The sequence below is a fragment of the Gobio gobio genome (assembly GCF_949357685.1).
Source record: "Gobio gobio genome assembly, chromosome: 16".
NCBI lineage: Eukaryota > Metazoa > Chordata > Actinopteri > Cypriniformes > Gobionidae > Gobio > Gobio gobio.
In genome coordinates, this window is record NC_137109.1 from 19,165,549 (window position 1) to 19,184,215 (window position 18,667).

Below are 18,667 nucleotides of genomic sequence, written 5' to 3' on the forward strand. Positions count from 1 at the left end.
CACTCCCTGTATATTAAAGGTTCAGTATTATGATTTATATGGCTTATTAATATATATGCGTGCGATTAGTCGACTAATCACTTAAATTAATGACTACTCGACTTCAAATCTTTAGTCGAGGGCAGCCCTAGAATGTTTACTTTTTGTAGATCAGATGGTGGACCTGGGCCTAGACATGACCACAACACATGTAGTCAGCTGTATCCAGATAAGATGGAGGACTTGGGCCTAGACACGATCACAATGCATGTAGTTAGCAGGATCCAGGCCGTATCCAGATCAGATGGAGGACCTGCGCCTAGACACAACCACAACGCATGCAGCCAGATCCAGGACGTTTCCAGATCTGATGGAGGACCTGCGCCTATACACGACCACAACGCATGATGTAGTCAGCCCGATCCAGGACGTATCCAGATCAGATGGAGGACCTGCGCCTATACACGACCACAACGCATGATGTAGTCAGCCCGATCCAGACTGTATCCAGATCAGATGGAGGACCTGCACTTAGACACGACCAAAATGCATGATGTAGTAAGACCGATCCGGGCCGTATCCAGATCAGACGGTGGACCTGAACATAGACACGACCACAACACATGATGCTGTCAGCCGGATCCAGGCTGTATCCTGATCAGATGAAGGACCTGCACCTAGACAAGACCACAACACATCATGTAGTCAGCTGTATCCAGATCAGATGGAGGACCTGCACCTAGACACAACCACAATGCATGATGTAGTCAGCTGTATCCAGATCAGATGGAGAACCTGCACCTAGATACAACCACAATGCATGATGTAGTCAGCTGTATCCAGATCAGATGGAGGACCTGCACCTAGAAACAAACCACAATGCATGATGTAGTAAGCAGTCAGCTGTATCCAGATCAGATGGAGGACCTGCACCTAGACACAACCACAACGCATGCAGCCAGATCCAGGACATATCCAGATCAGATGGAGGACCTGCGCCTAGACACAACCACAACGCATGATGTAGTCAGCTGTATCCAGATCAGATGGAGGACCTGCACCTAGACACAACCACAACGCATGCAGCCAGATCCAGGACATATCCAGATCAGATGGAGGACCTGCGCCTAGACACAACCACAATGCATGATGTAGTCAGCTGTATCCAGATCAGATGGAGGACCTGCACCTAGACACAACCACAATGCATGCAGCCAGATCCAGGACGTATCCAGGTCAGATGGAGGACCTGCGCCTAGACACGACCACAACGCAAGCAGCCAGATCCAGGACATATCCAGATCAGATGGAGGACCTGCGCCTAGACACAACCACAATGCATGATGTAGTCAGCTGTATCCAGATCAGATGGAGGACCTGCACCTAGACACAACCACAATGCATGCAGCCCAATCCAGGACGTATCCAGATCAGATGGAGGACCTGCGCCTATACACGAGTACAACGCATGATGTAGTCAGCCCGATCCAGGCCGCATCCAGATCAGATGAAGGACCTGCGCCTAGACAATACCACAACACATGATGTAGTCAGCCCGATCCAGGCTGTATCCAGATCAGATGAAGGACCTGCGCCTAGACAAAACCACAACACATTATGTAGTCAGCCGGATCCAGGCCGTATCCAGATCAGATGAAGGACCTGCACCTAGACACGACCACAACACATGATGTAGTCAGCCGGATACAGGCTGTATCCTGATCATTTGAAGGACCTGCACCTAGACAAGACCACAACGCATGATGTAGTCAGCCGGATCCAGGCCGTATCCAGATCAGATGGTGGACCTGCACCTAGACACGACCACAACCAGGGCCGTTTGAAGGAATTTGGGGGCCCCAAGCAAAATGGACATGGAGGCCCCCCCAATACCCCCCACCCCCGCACGCAAAGCCTACAGGAACCACAGCATAGCCATACAGTTTAAGTTCACCCACACTGATATATACATTTATTTATATAAATAAAAAAGTTTTACAGTGCAAATACTGCTGTTGCATATAATGTGCATAAAAATTGAAAATTTTTAACAATTGAACATTTGCCAAAAACACCACTGTACCATTAAAAAATGTTTGTAAACCTTTAAGAAACCATTTTTAAAACATCTATAAACATTACATAGATAGACGGACCAGATATTCCTAACACTTAGTTAAGGGTTACTAGTTGGTTTGTAAACTGTCTATAAACATTATCTGGATGGTTATTATAAAGTTGCAACAGCTGACTATAATACCTTGTTAAATAGTTAATAAACAGTACCAGTAAAACATGTGGGTTGTCCTGATACTGTACTTCAAAATGTAACGAAAAATTGCCACACAGTATAAAGTAACTGTTCAAGATCCATTGGTAACTTATAAAAATAATGTAATATTTGTATAAACTGTCACTACCGTATATCCCAACACTAGCACATTAAGATAAGCTATGAAAAAATCCTGTTCCTCTGCCTCTTTCTGGTTAAATAATGTTTATAATAATAGTTAATATAGAATGCTATACAGAGGTGGAAAGAGTAACAAAATATTCTACTAAAGTAAAAGTACTATTACTTCAAAGAAATTTTACTTAAGTACAAGTAAAAGTACCGGTCTAAAAATGTACTCAAGTAAAAGTAAAAAGTAGTTCATTTAAAATGTACTCAGAGTTTCACAGCATCACAGTATTAAACAATTATTTAATAAATAAACTGTATTATTAAATTATGGATATTATTATCACCAGTTAAATTGGCATTAAATTAATGAAAACTGTTTTTTTTTTTTTTTTTTTGGTTGAACAAATGCTTTATTATAACAAACTTGAAACCATTTGTTTCGTTAATTAAAATTTCAATAAAACATGTCTAATCAACCAAATTCAATAAATGGTTATGAATTAGATTAACAACTTATTTTTATCATTAACTTATTAAAATGTTTACGAATCCTATGAATTTTTTCTTTTTATGATTTTGATACAAATATATGACCAAAACGGTGGTAATTAAATAAAATGTAACAAACTTTTATCCTTTTATTTTTTGGCAAAGTGCTGCAAAACAGAGATTTTCAAAAACGTTTATTTTGATGGGTTTTAGTGAAGAGCTGCTTCTGTGAAAACCTGTTTGAGTGTATTTGATTGTTTTTTAAAATGTTCATGTGTTCATGTCCAAATATGGTTTGTGAGACGTTAAAACACCACGAGCATCGCTTACTTGAGTATGTAGTAGACGAAACGGCGCTGCTCATCACAAGCAGATCATTTATTTATATAGCAGTGTTTTGCTTTAATATTCACAGACCATGTCGCGATCTGATTTATTGTACAGCTCTACCATTGATGTAATCATTAATCCATCAGTTTGCTTGTTTTACGTGAAATCTGCTTTATACTGTAAATTAAATGTCGTGACTGGATTCCCTCTGCATCACAGAAATCACTCGGCCTTACGTTAAAAACATACCTTTATCTGCACAGAGGGATGGTGTTCCCGAACATGTTCTATGCGTTTCCTCATTTGCATCAACATTTTTTGTAACTTTGATAGCCTATCCTCCAGGACAACACCACGTTATTTATTTCTATTTCCAAAGTATTCCCAGTCTAACTAACTGGTTCACAAAGGCGTTTCGCTTTCAGCTGGATCTGCATCACTGACATGTCTTGTCCGTCTCCATCGGTTTGTGATTTTTGCGCGTTCTCCCGCCCTTCAATTCAATGCAGTCGTTTCCGGATCGCTTTTTCCCCACTTTCGTATTATTTATTTATTTATTTTACTCAGTAACGGATGTGGTTTAAAATGTAGCGAAGAACAATACTTAAAACAAAACATACTTAAGTAAAAGTAAAATTACAGATTTTTAAAACTACTTAAAAAAGTAGAAGTACACAGAAAAACTACTCAATTACAGTAACGCGAGTAAATGTAATTCGTTACTTTCCACCTCTGATGCTATATTAACTATTCCAGGTTATTTATGCATAGCATAAATAATAGTTAGTATAGCATGCTATGCCACTTTCATCAAAACCTATTACAAAGCTATAGCAATGTCATGTCATTAAATACGATAAACAGTGATTCTGGAACAGATCTGCGACTGCGTTAAAAAAACATATTACAGTATGTAAACATATTCCGTCCGTTCGAAAAAAAGGTTGCACTAACTGTTCGTTACAAGCAGCATTTGCCGTCAGGCAGGTAGCTAACATAAACATATTTTTGCAAGCCTACCTGCTGCAAATTACACAATTTTTGTACAAGACAAGTAGAGCTATTTTATCCAGTGTAATTTATCACTTACCACTATCTTGTTTTTTCTCATCCTCCTCTTCCTTTCTCTTTTTTCTTTTCTGGCTTCCTGAAGCATAATTCCGCTTCATGATGACTGCTGAGGAGGTTTTGTATTTTGCCGGCTGCAGAGAACGCGTGGTTGGCGCACTGTCAGCGACTATTGAGAGGGGCCCCCTTGAGGGGGATCCCGATAACAGTGTCATTGCACTTTACAGCAGTGACTATCAAAGGGGCGCTCACACAGTTTGTTGTTGCATTTTATTCTTAACCTGTCGTTGTCTTGGGGCCCCAGGCCAGCTCGGGGCCCCAAGCAATTGCTTGGTTTGCCTGCCTTGTCGCGACGGGCCTGACCACAACGCATGATGTAGTCAGCTGTATCCAGATCAGATGGGGGACCTGCACCTAGACACGACCACAACGCATGATGTAGTCAGCTGTATCCGGATCAGATGGAGGACCTGCGCCTAGACACAACCACAACGCATGCAGCCAGATCCAGGACGTCAGTAGAGATTTGTGTTAACTAGACTCTACCCTGTGAAGGCCTCACTGACACGACAGCCAGTGGCACTGATCCTCAATAAACCCATCTCCATACAAATATTCTGAATGTTCCTTTCCAATCTCACTTTGTGATCCCAATTAACAAAACCATCCCAATTTGTTGTCTACAGAGCCAGGTTCCTCAACCCAGCAAATGCACGAAAGTAGGCCAACATCAGTTAGTAATGGTCAAAGGGAAGAAGCTTAAAGTAGCACCAGTCAGGACACACTCACAGGAAGCCCAAACTCAAAGGAGAAATGAAGGCTATGATATCAATATAAATTTAAGGTAAAGCACTATAGGATGACACACAAATGCATGCAAAAAAACACGATAGTAATGATCAGATTTCTTTCTTTATATATATATATATATATATATATATATATATATATATATATATATATATATATATATATATATATATATATATATATTTATACAGTGTTGGGAAAAGTTACTTTGAAAAGTAATGCATTACAATATTGCGTTACTCCCTTAAAAAGTAACTAAGTTGAGTTACTTAGTTACTTTTTTAAGAAAAGTAATGCGTTACATTACTTTTACGTTACTTTTGCGTTACTTTTACGTTACTTTTTCTCACCTGGGCTGGGCTTGGGTTATTTTTATAACAAAAAAGTTAAATTTTTGAACAAATGTAAAGACCTTTTCTCACCAAAATTGAAATAAGCCTCAGGCTGAGGTAAAAATGCGAATTCACGCATGAACAGTAGAGGGCACAGGTCTGCTGTGCTGTGCTGCCATTCTGGATAATGGAAGAATAGGACTAATAAAAATCTAGTAATTTTTGCTCATGGTTTAACTGAATCATTAAAGGTCAGCAGCAAGACATTGGTCAATAAAGGTAGATTATGCATAAAAATATTTGTTTTATTTAACATTTAATTATTAGAGGTTTGCATACTCTTTGCATTTGACTGATTTTATTCATTTTCAGGAGTACTGAATCTTTATTGTGCAAGTGAGATGAATAAATGCTCACATTTAGTCTAGAGCTACAATAACCATCATGTTTACGCACAATGCCTCTGCACTTACTCTCGATTTTTCTCAATATGGGGACAGGAGAGCTGTCAGTCAAATAAATGTGAAAAAGTAACTCAGACATTTTGTTGTAAATTTGAAAAGTAATGCGTTACTTTACTAGTTACTTGAAAAAGTAATCTGTTTATATATGTATATTTCTTATAAAAATGTGTTTTTTTTTTTAAAAATGTGTTCCATATACTTTTATTTTTATAACAATAATTTATAGTTCTCGATTCTGATTGACTGAGAGCCTTTTCCAGCCATGCAATATTCTACCTGTATCACCATGGGTGAACCTGTATCACCAACTATTTCACTGTTTGTATCATTCCACTTGCATGTATGCAATAATTTAATACACAGATTTTGAAGGACATCGGCTAAATGATCAACAAGTCTTCTTTTTAAACAAGACAACACAACAGCATCATTTATAAGCTGCTGTGCTTATAAAGACTTTTTGTGTCATAAAATGGCAAGATATGTTATTAATACCATAAATCACGTTAGGAAATTGTACTTGTTATTTGGTAATTCCGTGTCAAATAAACCAGAATTCCCCAGCTAAATATTTTGATACTCATAAAAAGATTTGGGTGAAAGAAATACATAAATGCTAAAATATTAAATCTTGTTATACGATACTGCGTTTTTGAACAAATTAACAAAATCCCTGCTTCCAAATGTCGCTGAAACTGATTCAAATATAAATTCTTATAAATACAGAGTTAAGTTAATATGCAAAGGTGTAAAGGGTTACATTTTAGGGAAAACAGCTGATATAAGCAATTAACACAAAGCAATCAGTCTGCAAATGCAAATCTGATTTAAATAAGTGTCTCCGCCCACAATTTAGGCTAATAAATAGGGCCTTAACCCAATCACCAGTGCTAGTCTACTGTCTGCAGTCTCTGGAAAGAGCTGCTGCTTGAGCTTTTAACATCAAGGGTGAATTCACCAGCAGTCGCTCCTGAAACTGAAAACACCAGCTGCTCTTTTGCAAGCAATTGAAGATGTGGTGGATTCTGCTTTTCTTAGAATGGCTTGTGGATTGGGCTCGTGGCACATTCTGGTATCTGTTTGGCAGGAGAAGTGGACTGTGCAAGGGGACCATCAGTCCTCCTGGTTCACTAGTTGTAGACCAGAAGAAAAAGGACAGAGTGCTCCGGAAAGGTACATGCACTTTGTTGAGGTATTGCACATGAGAGGTGTCCATTGTTGACTAATGTTGCTACTTTGCCTGCAGAATTTGATGAATTTGAAGTGCCCAGAAACTTGGACGTCATTGTGATTGGCAGTGGTATTGGTGGTTTGACTGCAGCAGCAACTTTAGCAAAGTTAGGAAAGAAAGTCCTAGTGTTGGAGCAAGACAAGCAGGCAGGAGGCATGTGTAAGGCCTTCATTGAGAAAGGCTTTCAGTTTGACTGTGGTAAGAACCTCAATGATATTCATGGACTTGTATCAAATGCTGAATATCTTGACTTTTATCACTTACGCAATGTACATGATTTGTCAAAGGCTTCCATTATGTTGGACAACTTCATGAGAACAGCTTGCTGAAAATTGCATTGGATCTAATCACTGATGGCCAGGTGCATTTTGCTGAGCAGGGTTCCCATGTGGACACCGTTGTTATTGGTAGAGGAACTCAACATAAAGAATACACCATTTACAGCGGCAAGAAGCAGATGGAGGCTCATCTTAAGAAGCAGTTTCCAAATGATACTAAAGCAGTAGAGGAGCTTTTCAAAATCATGAAGGTATTTAGCTCGGTTTGTTTTATCAGGCTTTATGGAGTGTGGTTTTGGTGTCACATTGTCTTTTCCTTTATAGATCTCTTCCAAGAAGATCCATCTGCTGTGTGTGCTGAAGATGATCCCGCTCTGGTTTGCTCGCTTCATATTGTGGAGTGGACTCGCTGACTTGATCTCCCCAATTTTCAGATACTCCCGCACCAGTACAACAGACATGGTCAAGACTTTTACCAGCAACCATGACCTCCTCACAGTGTTTTCTCAAGTATTTTATGGTAAAAGAAGCTTCTGTTGGTTTCTCAACATTTTTGGCCTTTTAAAGCATTTGAATTAATGGTAGTTTTTTTTTTTCCTTCTAAGGTGTCCCACCCAAAAACTCCAGCTGCATGATGGATGCCCTTTTCTTGCACCATTCGAAGCGTGGGGTGTATTATCCTAAGGGTGGTGCTAGTGAGATCCCATACCACATCATTCTGCTTTTGGAGAAGCATGGAGGAAGAGTCCTGGTCAATGCTCCCGTGTCCAGCATTCTAGTTGATAGAAAACAAAATGCATATGGTGAGTTCTGAACTAGGGATGTGGCACAATGTGGTGACCTCCTTTACAAATTTGGCTCCAGTAGCTTTCCGACGCAGGAAACTAATAAGGGCTGACTCTTTCAGGAGTGGCTGTGAAGACTGGGGGTAAAGATGTTGAAATTCTGGCACCTGTGATTATTTCAAATGCTGGTATGTTCACCACCTTCAAGAAGCTTCTGACTCCAGAGATCCAGGCAAATCCAAGTACGTGACTGAATGTCTTCAATATAAGTAGTCTAGAGTACTCTACATGTGAAATTATTACTGGCCAGATTTTTACTTTTTTACTCCCCTGGGTTAATGTGCATATTGTGCTTCTCCCAGAGATCCAGGATTATCTTCATACTCTTAAGCCAGGCAAAGGCTTTTTCCAGGTGTTTGCAGGCTTTAATGCCACTATGGAAGAACTGGGCATCTCCTCAACCAACATGCGACTCTATAAGAGCAACAATATGGATGAAGTGTAGGTGTTCACATCTGATTACTTCATGTTAAAAGGATCTCTTTCTACTCTAAAACTCAATTGGCTTTCTTATTTAGCATGGAAGAGTACTTTGATTCAGACAAAGAGGACGCACCTGACAACATCCCCATGATGTACCTTTCCTTCCCCTCTGCTAAGGATCCCACCTCATTCACTAGTTTCCCAGGTTAACTTCCTCTCTGTATTTTATACACCCAGATCCATCAAAGTAGTAAGTTAACCAACTAAAATGTGTGCATTTGTTTTAGGGCAGTCACGTATGGTTATCCATACTATGGTAAATCCAAAGTGGTTTGGCCAGTGGAACAATGTCAATGAGACTGAAAGAGGAGAAGAATATGAAAAATACAAGATGAGATTTGCTAATCATCTTTTTGACTGGGCCTGTGTCCACTTCCCCAAGCTGAAAGAGAAGGTAAACTGTCCTGTGTCATGAGTGCTGCTTGGTTAACTAATAGTGACCAAATGTGTAACTTGAATGATCCATGTCCTGCCTTCTGTAGGTGGCGCTGTTGCATGCAGTCAGTCCCATTAACATGCATGGGCTTGGGGCCACTTATGGGTCCATGCTGTCTGCAGAACACAGTGTGGAGAGATGCCAACCTCTGAACATTGCCAAGATCAGGTGCAACACACCCATCAAGAACCTCTACCTGTCAGGTAATATTCTGTGTAACTGTTTTAGGGGTGCAATTGTTATGATTTCTGTTTAACAGTTTAGTTTGTATCACAGTTTTATGGTTCGGGGAAAGGCCTACTGTTAAATAAAAGAAAATGAGAACAAATATTCAAGCAACAATGGAGCAAAGATGCAAATAAAACAAACAGCTTTTCAGATTTAGAAATCTAACAGTTAGGGGTGTGACGAGACTGGGTGAACGCGATGTTTACATGGTATTAAGAATATCCTCAATGATAAATTGTTTGCAGGTGCATTTGAAGTGTTTCAACTCCTTGTAATGTCATTTCAGTTCTACTTTCGGAGTATGAATTATCATATGCAGTAAAAGACAACAAGCACTGTAAAGGTTTAGCCAAAAACTCAACTGGCTGCTTTCCTGTATTGTTTCTTCAGACCTTTAGAACTGCACATGAGCTTCTTTTTGACCTAACTGAACTCCTTCCCACAAATTGATCAGATTTTAAATGCAAACAATAACCATAATAAAAGTACTCAATGTTTAAAGTGCAAATAAAGACCAAATATTTTTTTTTTTGCATGATCCAGAGCTAAGAGATGGTTGCAATGAGATGTATTGGGAGATATTTGCGTGCCCCAGGGAGACTCTTTCAAACGGTATTGAAATCACGTTTGAATGCGCGTTCCCGTTTTATTTTTCACTTTCGCGATCGTGTGTACTCTGTGAATAGGGAGCAGTGGTGCTGAATGACATTTTTTAAATCTAAGTCTGACGCTTCTGCTGCATAACGAATCCTCCGCCATGGTCCAATCCACTAACATGTAACACACGCTCAATGCGAGCGCTTCACTAACACTTAACACGTGCTCATTGTCTTGTCACGTGATCAGTGGCAGTGCTGCGCACTACGTAGGTAAACTCGAACAGCTTGTGTTGGATGAGCTGATGGAATTGAAGTGACTGTTATTCACCTGAAGTAAATTGTTTTTATTTATATAAAAAGCAAAACTAGAGTGTAGGCGTGATTTAAACGTAGCATTGGCATATTCTATCCTAACTTCCCCCTCACACTCTGTCATGACAATGACACGAGACAGCTTTTCACCTCAATCTCGTTACAGTTTAGTCTCACAAGATCTCGTGGCACGAGATCTCGTCACACCCCTACTAACAGTTGATTATCTTTCAGGTACAGAAATGTAGTAGTGTAATGGCTGGGACGGTATGGATTATTTGTTCATGTTGGTTTATTTCCCATATTTTTACTTTCAGATTACAGTCATCGTCATCAAACAAACTAACGACTTTCCTGCACACACAGCGCATATAATATAAAATATAGTATTTATATTACATATTTTTACATATTCAGGCTATTAATTTACATTACAATTTACATCTCATGTGCGCTTTTGTCTCGGTGGTTAATGAAGACTATTTAACGAAGGCTCAAGGCTATTTAATTTAACAAAGTGTCGTCACTCGGTGCTCTCACTAACATGATTTGTATATTATGCTACTTTTATATATAATATGAATATTATATTTATTATAACCTTTACATATTTATATTAATTTACATATCTCGTGTGGTGTGCGCTATTGTCTTAGGGGTTCAAGGCTATTTAACGAACACTATTTAGGCTAATTTAACGTAGTTGCTGCTCACACTACAGTGATTGTATATTCCTTAAATATATATACAAGTTATTTATATTCCATATTTAAATCTTGTGTGCGCGTTTGTCTCATTGGTTCAAATATTTAAAGGGGTGGTAAAACACATTCTTTTGAAGGCTTGACTGTGTTTGTGGGGTGCATTGTAACATGTGTTCATGCTTCGTTTAAAAAAAAATTGCCTTATTTTTCATATATTTGACCTTTATTCTACACTGCTCTGTCCCTCCTTGTAAAACGGTCTGATGCTTTCCGGGTTGTATGAAGCCAGTCCCTCAAAAATGCAGTGGGCTCAGATTGGTTCTGGCCCAGTGTGTTGTGATTCGCTAACCGCAGTGCACGTCGGAAACGTCACGCCCCTTACCGGAGGCTGTTCAGTATTATGCTGCCTTCACGTGCTATCGGAAATTTGATAATTCCGATTTCTGAAGTCGTGATTACGAGCTCATAGCATTCAAGTTTCAAAATGTGAGGGCGTTCATGTGCAATGTTTACCTAGGAAACTCGTATTTACGATAATTCCGAGAGCACGTGAAAGCAGCATTAGAAACAACGGCGTCAATAAAACCACACCAATCTGAGCCCGAATCAGACCCAGAACATTTGAATGAAGATGATCGAGCAGAACCTGTTCAGTCCTCAAGAGTAAAGACTGCGGATCTATAATGATCGCTACTGAATGGCACTAACTTTTGTATTTTTAGAACGATTATAGCCAAATATCTGTCGCAAGAACTAACCCAAAACGAACACTAAGCACTGGCTTTAACTAGTAAGTTAGCCAAATCACACACAGAACCATGTTTAGCATGCCTGTAGATAAACAATACATAAAAGCTCTAATCAAAGAATCATTTACACTAATGCCAGGTTCGCTGTTGAGATTTTAACGTTAATGTTTGTAACGTTAGGTGTTCGTCGGATAACGTTAAGTATGAATGAGCATTTAACAGACTGGTTTGCAGAACAGCGTTGTCATCTGTTTACTTCCTTGCTACAACCTATTACAGGAAAACACGATGAAAAATAAATCAGACTTACAGGTTGTGGCCCGTGAACAGCTTCTGTTTGTAAATCCAGCTTTCAGGACAAGCCGTTGTGCATATCCTGTATTGAACTCGCGAAGTTTGTGGAAGATCGTGTTGTCCTCCGTGAAATGTGCAGCGCGCGTCGTGCATCCACGCACCGGCAGTGTTTTTTTTCACGCAGCTGACGTTGTGCAAATCTGGCATTGAAATCGCGAAGACTGTGGATGTTTTCCTCTGTTAGATGTGCTGCAGGAGCCCTAAGCGCCTGATTTCCCCGCTGACTCAAACACACGTGCATATAACATGCTGTATGTTAAACGCTCTGCAACGCACCCCCGTCCCAAGGACTGCTGAACAGCGCAAGTGCCCCAGACCTGCAATCCAGATGGAAATAACAGCGTTTCCTCTGCATCGCGGCAACAACACTCCAGCCTACTATACCACAACAGCGCCGCGATACAAAATGGCCTCACCCCCCCCTTATTTAATATTCTCGGAGGAGGGGTTTATGTAAATATTGAGCCTGTTGATGTCACCAACCCTGGAGGAATGTGTGTAGTCGCCTACTGGCCGTTTGCTGTAGTTCTTAGAAACTGATTTCTTTAAAAGCAGATATCTCCCTTTGCTTTAAACTTTGAACGTTGAAACTTTGCAGATGTTGTTTATGCTCAAGCAGCAACATTACACGTTAGCTAAAGTTAGAATAGTGAAATCGTGGTTTACCACCCCTTTAACGAAGGCTATTTAATTTAACAAAGTGTTGCGCACTACTGTGATTGTAAGCCTGCCAGATGGATATCTTTTTCGATAGCCTTTTAATGAAATTGGAATTTCAGAGTCACATAGCCTACTTGTATCTAATTGCCTACAATAGATTATTTATTGAATGAAATTTCACAGGCCCAGCTTATTTGTAGTCAATCTTTCCCAAACAGAGTTGGGAGAGTTAAAACTTACCAGTACTAAGGAGTGCTGAGGCAGGTCCAGCTCAGTTTGTTCTTTCTGAAGGTGGTTTGTTTTTTTTTTTGTTTTGTTTTTTGCCAGCTATGGGAGAAAGCGGTCACCAGCGTTCGACACAAACCCATGGCCCGGGCGGTTTTTTTTTATTATTTTTTTATTATTCTTTCATGACTTCTATCTACCTACCCGCTATTGTCGGCTGCGCAACCACGTGAGTGAATTGTGTTAAGCACGTGCAATTAAAAACGGAGGTCCTGCTTATGCGCCTGTATTTTATGCTTCAGTAAAATGAAATTCAAATTATAGGCTACAAGACATTACACAGGAACTCTCGCATATAGGCCTACTAGTCAATACAAATGGAATGTTATAATGGAACATTGCGCTCCCCAACTCGCGAAAGGTCAGATTTGCTCCATCTTTTGAAGTTTTGTTTAGAAAACCTTTAATCCATATAAAACACACGTCATTAGATACAGTCCATGTCATTTTTTAGAATCAATGAATCCATGGAATTGGACACCACGTGCGCACATGTGCAGGCCAATATATATATATTTTTTTTTTTTCCGCTGCGGTGACGATCTCAGACCAGTGGTAGGCGATCGCAGTAACCGTCCCAGCCCTAGCTAATGTTAAACATTGCATATCTTCACTGTATAAATTAAAGCATCATTCTTAAAGTTTCAAGAGCAGTGAGTGACTTTTCTCTTCTCCGATTAACATTAATAAACGGACAGCAGGAATATTAGACTTTCACATTGAGACTGTAACGGAGGCTAGAGGTTGCAGCCTTTAGCCTCCTTTTATACAACGCCGGCATGACCCGGGTTCGAGTCCTGTTTGAACAGGAGGGGTTACATTGGTGCCGTTACGTGGATGTGAGGTTTAGGGGGGTGCGTGTAACTGAGTCCATGTAGTAGTTGCTGTGAGTACACCTCACTCCTGGTTTCGAGACCCTATAATGACTGCTAGAGATTGCAGCCGTTAGCCTCCTTGTTAGAACGTATGACTCTAGATACTGGCGGACCTGGGTTTTATAGAAAAATTACCCCGAGTCGTCCTCTGTCGTTTCAAAGAACAACCCAACGGAGAGCTCAGGACGCGCATGCGTCGTGGAGGCATACACGGAAGTCGAGAACAAGTTGGAAAAAGGTGTTATTTTGATTTTGCGCACAAAAACTATTGTCGCATTGTAAGATTATTGTAGAGCCACTGTGGTGAGAGACTTTGTAACAACGTTTTAAGTGCCTTTCATGGATCTTGGAAGTGTCAATGTACTGAATGCCAATGGAGGCCTGTCTGAAGCCTAACTAGAGTAGGAATCCAAAATACTGATACATGTCTATCTCGACTGTTTACTTGAGACCTAACCTATGTTTGATAGCGTTCTCGTCAAGACGGGCATGTTTACATGATTTCTCTGTAAACTTGTCTGTTCAAACTAGGGATGCACCGAATCCAGGGTTCGGATTCGGCCGAATATTGGGCTTTTTGGCTGGGTTCGGTTTCTGCCGAACCTCAGAATTTATTTCCACCGAACCCTAGGCTTGCACTATGCGCGCCCCGCTGGTCGAACGTAATGACGCCGCTGTTGTAAGTGAAAATGGAACTCATGAACCGAAAACGTGGCAGTAGCTACTTTAAAGGGTTAGTTCACCCAAAAATGAAAGTTCTGTCATTAATTACTCACCCTCATGTCGTTGGACACCCGTAAGACCTCCGTTCATATTCGGAACACAAATGAAGATAGTTTAGTTGAAAGCTGATGGCTGAGAAAGGCTTCAGACAGGCCTCCATTGGCATTCAGTACATTGACACTTCCAAGATCCATGAAAGGCACTTAAAACGTCGTTACAAAGTCTCTCACCACAGTGGCTCTACAATAATCTTACAATGCGATGACAGTTTTTGTGCGCAAAAAATCAAAATAACACCTTTTTCCAACTTGTTCTCGACTTCCGTGTATGCCTCCACGACGCATGCGCGTCCTGAGCTCTCCGTTGGATTGTTCTTTGAAACGACAGAGGACGACTCGGGGTAATTTTTCTATAAACCATCATGAAACAGCGGCGAGAAGAACATGCACGACAATGTTTACTTTAGTAAAAACATTGCATCAGACCAAAACCACACTATTAAAAGCCTTAAACAAGGCTTCAGATGGCACTGTCCTGGGAATAGGCTACAGAGATAACGCCTCGCTAGAGTAGCCAGCCTCGGGAAGCCTTCCACCAGTCAGGAGCTTGTACTACTGCTGTATTTTTCTGTTGAAATGGTACCACACAGTAAGCTTTTCCATTGCTTCATTTTGCGATAATGATATCTTGTTTGTGGTTGCACATGTCGACGCACTCCGTGAGTGAACAAATAACGCTATACAGCATTTTTCTTAACCATGCACCAAAAAACAAACAAAAGCATTAAAAACAGTTTAGCTGGTAGTATTAATCAGTCAAAGTTCTTACTTTCGGTTAACAGTTAAATGGTCAATAGCATCCCTACACTGCTGTGGACGTTGTTTACTTCATTAATGTGTTTACTGTGATTAATGGACTGAGGATGAGAGAAGGTTTCAGATTCGGCCGAACCCCAAAAATCTGGATTCGATGCATCCGTAGTTCAAACAGAAGACTTGAAAGAACTCCATATTTGCACGCTATCAACACCCAGGTGATGTGACTGACTGGTTATATATTAGTGCATTCGGCACTCATATTAAACCAAGTTCACAAAGTTGCTTTTTGTTTTTTGGCTGTTATAACCTATTGAGAGGCTAGAATGCATATCCATTGACAGAAACCGACATTAGCCAAGCTCTGTCTGTTTTATGCATTTTCAACAGGCGTCATCAGATTTAAGTTTAACTGGAAGTGCATGCTGAACCGTAGGTGGAGAACGGTACGGTTCCCTGTTAGTTTTGATTATAACTTCCAATATGAAAATCTGTCTTTTGTTTTCACTTCAGGACAAGATGTTTTCTCTGCTGGTTACGCTGGTGCTCTGCATGGTGGTCTTATCTGTGCTTCAAGTGTTGTGGATCACTGTCTGTATATTGACCTTCTACTCCAACAAAAGAACCTGAAGAGGAAGGTGGTCAAGAAACTGGAGTGAATGTATTTCCTGTGTCTATATAAAGTTATTGTCTAATGACTATCCCTTTCATACCCTACTTGTTCTCTTGCTGTATCTTGTTTTGCAGCAACTCTGAATAAAGCTGACTACACAATGTGTTCCTGGTAATGTATACGGTATTGCAATTAGGTCACTAACGTTAACCTGGATAAATGTATTGGTCCCTTATCTATGTGTTCGTGTGGAAGCTAAAGTTTAGCATGCTTACTGCAGACACTGATCACTTGCATTAAGCTACTACATTTTTGGTCTCCTATCAAGAGTTGATGAATAAAACACAACTAATTTGTGCACTCAATAGTGCTTTTGCAAAATGAAACAAACCTGTACTTTCTGTCATCCCATCTCTGTGAACTTGAGCGCATCAATTGAAATTCAGCATGGATTTTCCTCAAAGGCATGAGAAATACATCTATTGAAAGCTTGAAATTGTTTATTTTAAATGAACCAATCCAAATGGAAAACAAATATCATAAGATTGTTATGAAACATGCATATAGCTGTGCACTGCAGAGATGACGAGTCCGCATCGTCAACTTCACTGCAGCTGAAAACACTACGTTTATCAAATGTTCTGACAGTCTCCATGCTGTTCTTTTTTCATGACAAAATCATTACATTTGTCAGTGTGCTGTGGCAAGCTTTGTGAGCGCTTGAGCACTGCTTGGGTTTTTTTCTATTAAAGGCTCGTTATTATGTGTGGCTTTAATATACTGTATGCGTGCGATTAGTCGACTAATCACTTAAAGGACTACTTGACTTAAAAGCTTTAAGGGCAGCCCTAGAATATCCAGGCCATATCCAGATCAGATGGTGGACCTGCGCTTAGACACGACCACAACGCATCCCTGAAGTATCAGCAGAGATTTGACTGTCACCTGTGAAGGCTTCATCGACACGACAGCCAGTGGCACTGATCCTCAAACCTGTCTCCATCCAAACATTCTGAACATTCCTATCCAATCTCACTTCTGACCTGAAATGCTGCCTGAATCCTAATCATACACTATTTGCTCATTGGCCAGAGGAGAACTATGACACTATTTCTTCTAGATCTACTGTAAAGCCGAAACAAACTTTGTTGCATCCTTTTCCTGTCATCACTGTAAAGTGGATTTGAAAACTATGTATTGTAAAAAGTGTTATATAAATAAAGGTTACTTGACTTGGCTAGTTTGCCAACCCCTAACTCCTAAATTAGAGTTTAATGGCATTGTTTTCATGTAATATTTATATAAAATTTAACATTTAAAATAAAGGGTTTACATCAACATTACCTTCTTCTTTTACATTTAAATCGATTATGTCATAGTGATATGATATTAAACTTCTTATGATGTCCTGCAGCAACAGATGTGGCATCGTCTGATTCACTGACCCTCCAAGTCATCTTTGAAATGGGGTTGTGCGGAAGATTGTCTTGTGAGGGAAATTACTTTATTATTTGTTTTTAGTATTAACTGGTCACATCTATTTTAACTGAACTGAATTGGAAAGTATTGGTTTATTTTTGATACAACTATTTGAGTCATGGTATTTGTTGTCTACAGAGCCAGGTTCCTCAACTCATCAAATGCACAAAAGTAGGCCAACATCAGTTAGTAAAGGTCAAAGTGAAGAAGCTGAAAGTAGCACCAGTCAGGACACACTCACAGGAAGCCCAAACTCAGCAAGTGCAGGGAGAAATGAAGGCTATGATATCAATATAAATTTAAGGTAAAGCACTACAGGATGACACACAAATGCATGCGAAAAACACGATAGAACAGGTGCTGGACATATAATTAGAATATCATCAAAAAGTTTATTTATTTCTCTAATTCCATTCAAAAAGTTTAACTTGTATATTATATTCATTCATTACACACCAACTGATATATTTCAAATGTTTCTTTCTTTTAATTTTGATGATTATAACTGACAACCAAGGAAAATCCCAAATACAGTATCTCAGAAAATTAGAATATTACTTAAGACCAATATAAAGAATGGATTTTTAGAAATCTTGGCCTAAATCTATGAGCATGTCCAGCACTCAATACTTAGTTGGGGCTCCTTTTGCCTGAATTACTGCAGCAATGCGGCGTGGCATGGAGTCGATCAGTCTGTGGCACTGCTCAGGTGTTATGAGAGCCCAGGTTGCTCTGATAGTGGCCTTCAGCTCTTCTGCATTGTTGGGTCTGGCATATCGCATCTTCCTCTTCACAATACCCATAGATTTTCTATGGGGTTAAGGTCAGGCGAGTTTGCTGGCCAATTAAGAACAGGGATACCATGGTCCTTAAACTAGGTTCTGGTTGCTTTGGCGCTGTGTGCAGGTGCCAAGTCCTATTGGAAAATTAAATCTGCATCTCCTCAAAGTTGGTCAGCAGCAGGAAGCATAAAGTGCTCTAAAACTCCCTGGTATACGGCTGTGTTGACCTTGGACCTCAGAAAACACAGTGGACCAACACCAGCAGATGACATGGCACCCCAAACCATCACTGACTGTGGAAACTTTACACTGGACCTCAAGCAACGTGGATTATGTGCCT

At 40.0% G+C, this 18,667-nt stretch overlaps 1 protein-coding gene across 1 annotated transcript; it reads left to right on the forward strand.

The window, feature by feature from the left end:
- Positions 1-1,486: 1,486 nt before the first annotated feature.
- Positions 1,487-16,112, forward strand: LOC307140000 (inactive all-trans-retinol 13,14-reductase-like; the record flags this gene model as incomplete). Its single annotated transcript, XM_079839242.1, has 12 exons — positions 1,487-1,619; positions 6,915-7,049; positions 7,123-7,305; positions 7,395-7,636; positions 7,710-7,905; positions 7,991-8,188; positions 8,293-8,412; positions 8,533-8,671; positions 8,749-8,858; positions 8,941-9,107; positions 9,196-9,352; positions 15,967-16,112. The coding sequence occupies 12 exons, from the start codon at positions 1,487-1,489 to the stop codon at positions 16,110-16,112; spliced, it is 1,926 nt and encodes a 641-aa protein (XP_079695368.1).
- Between the last annotated feature and the right edge of the window lie 2,555 nt (positions 16,113-18,667).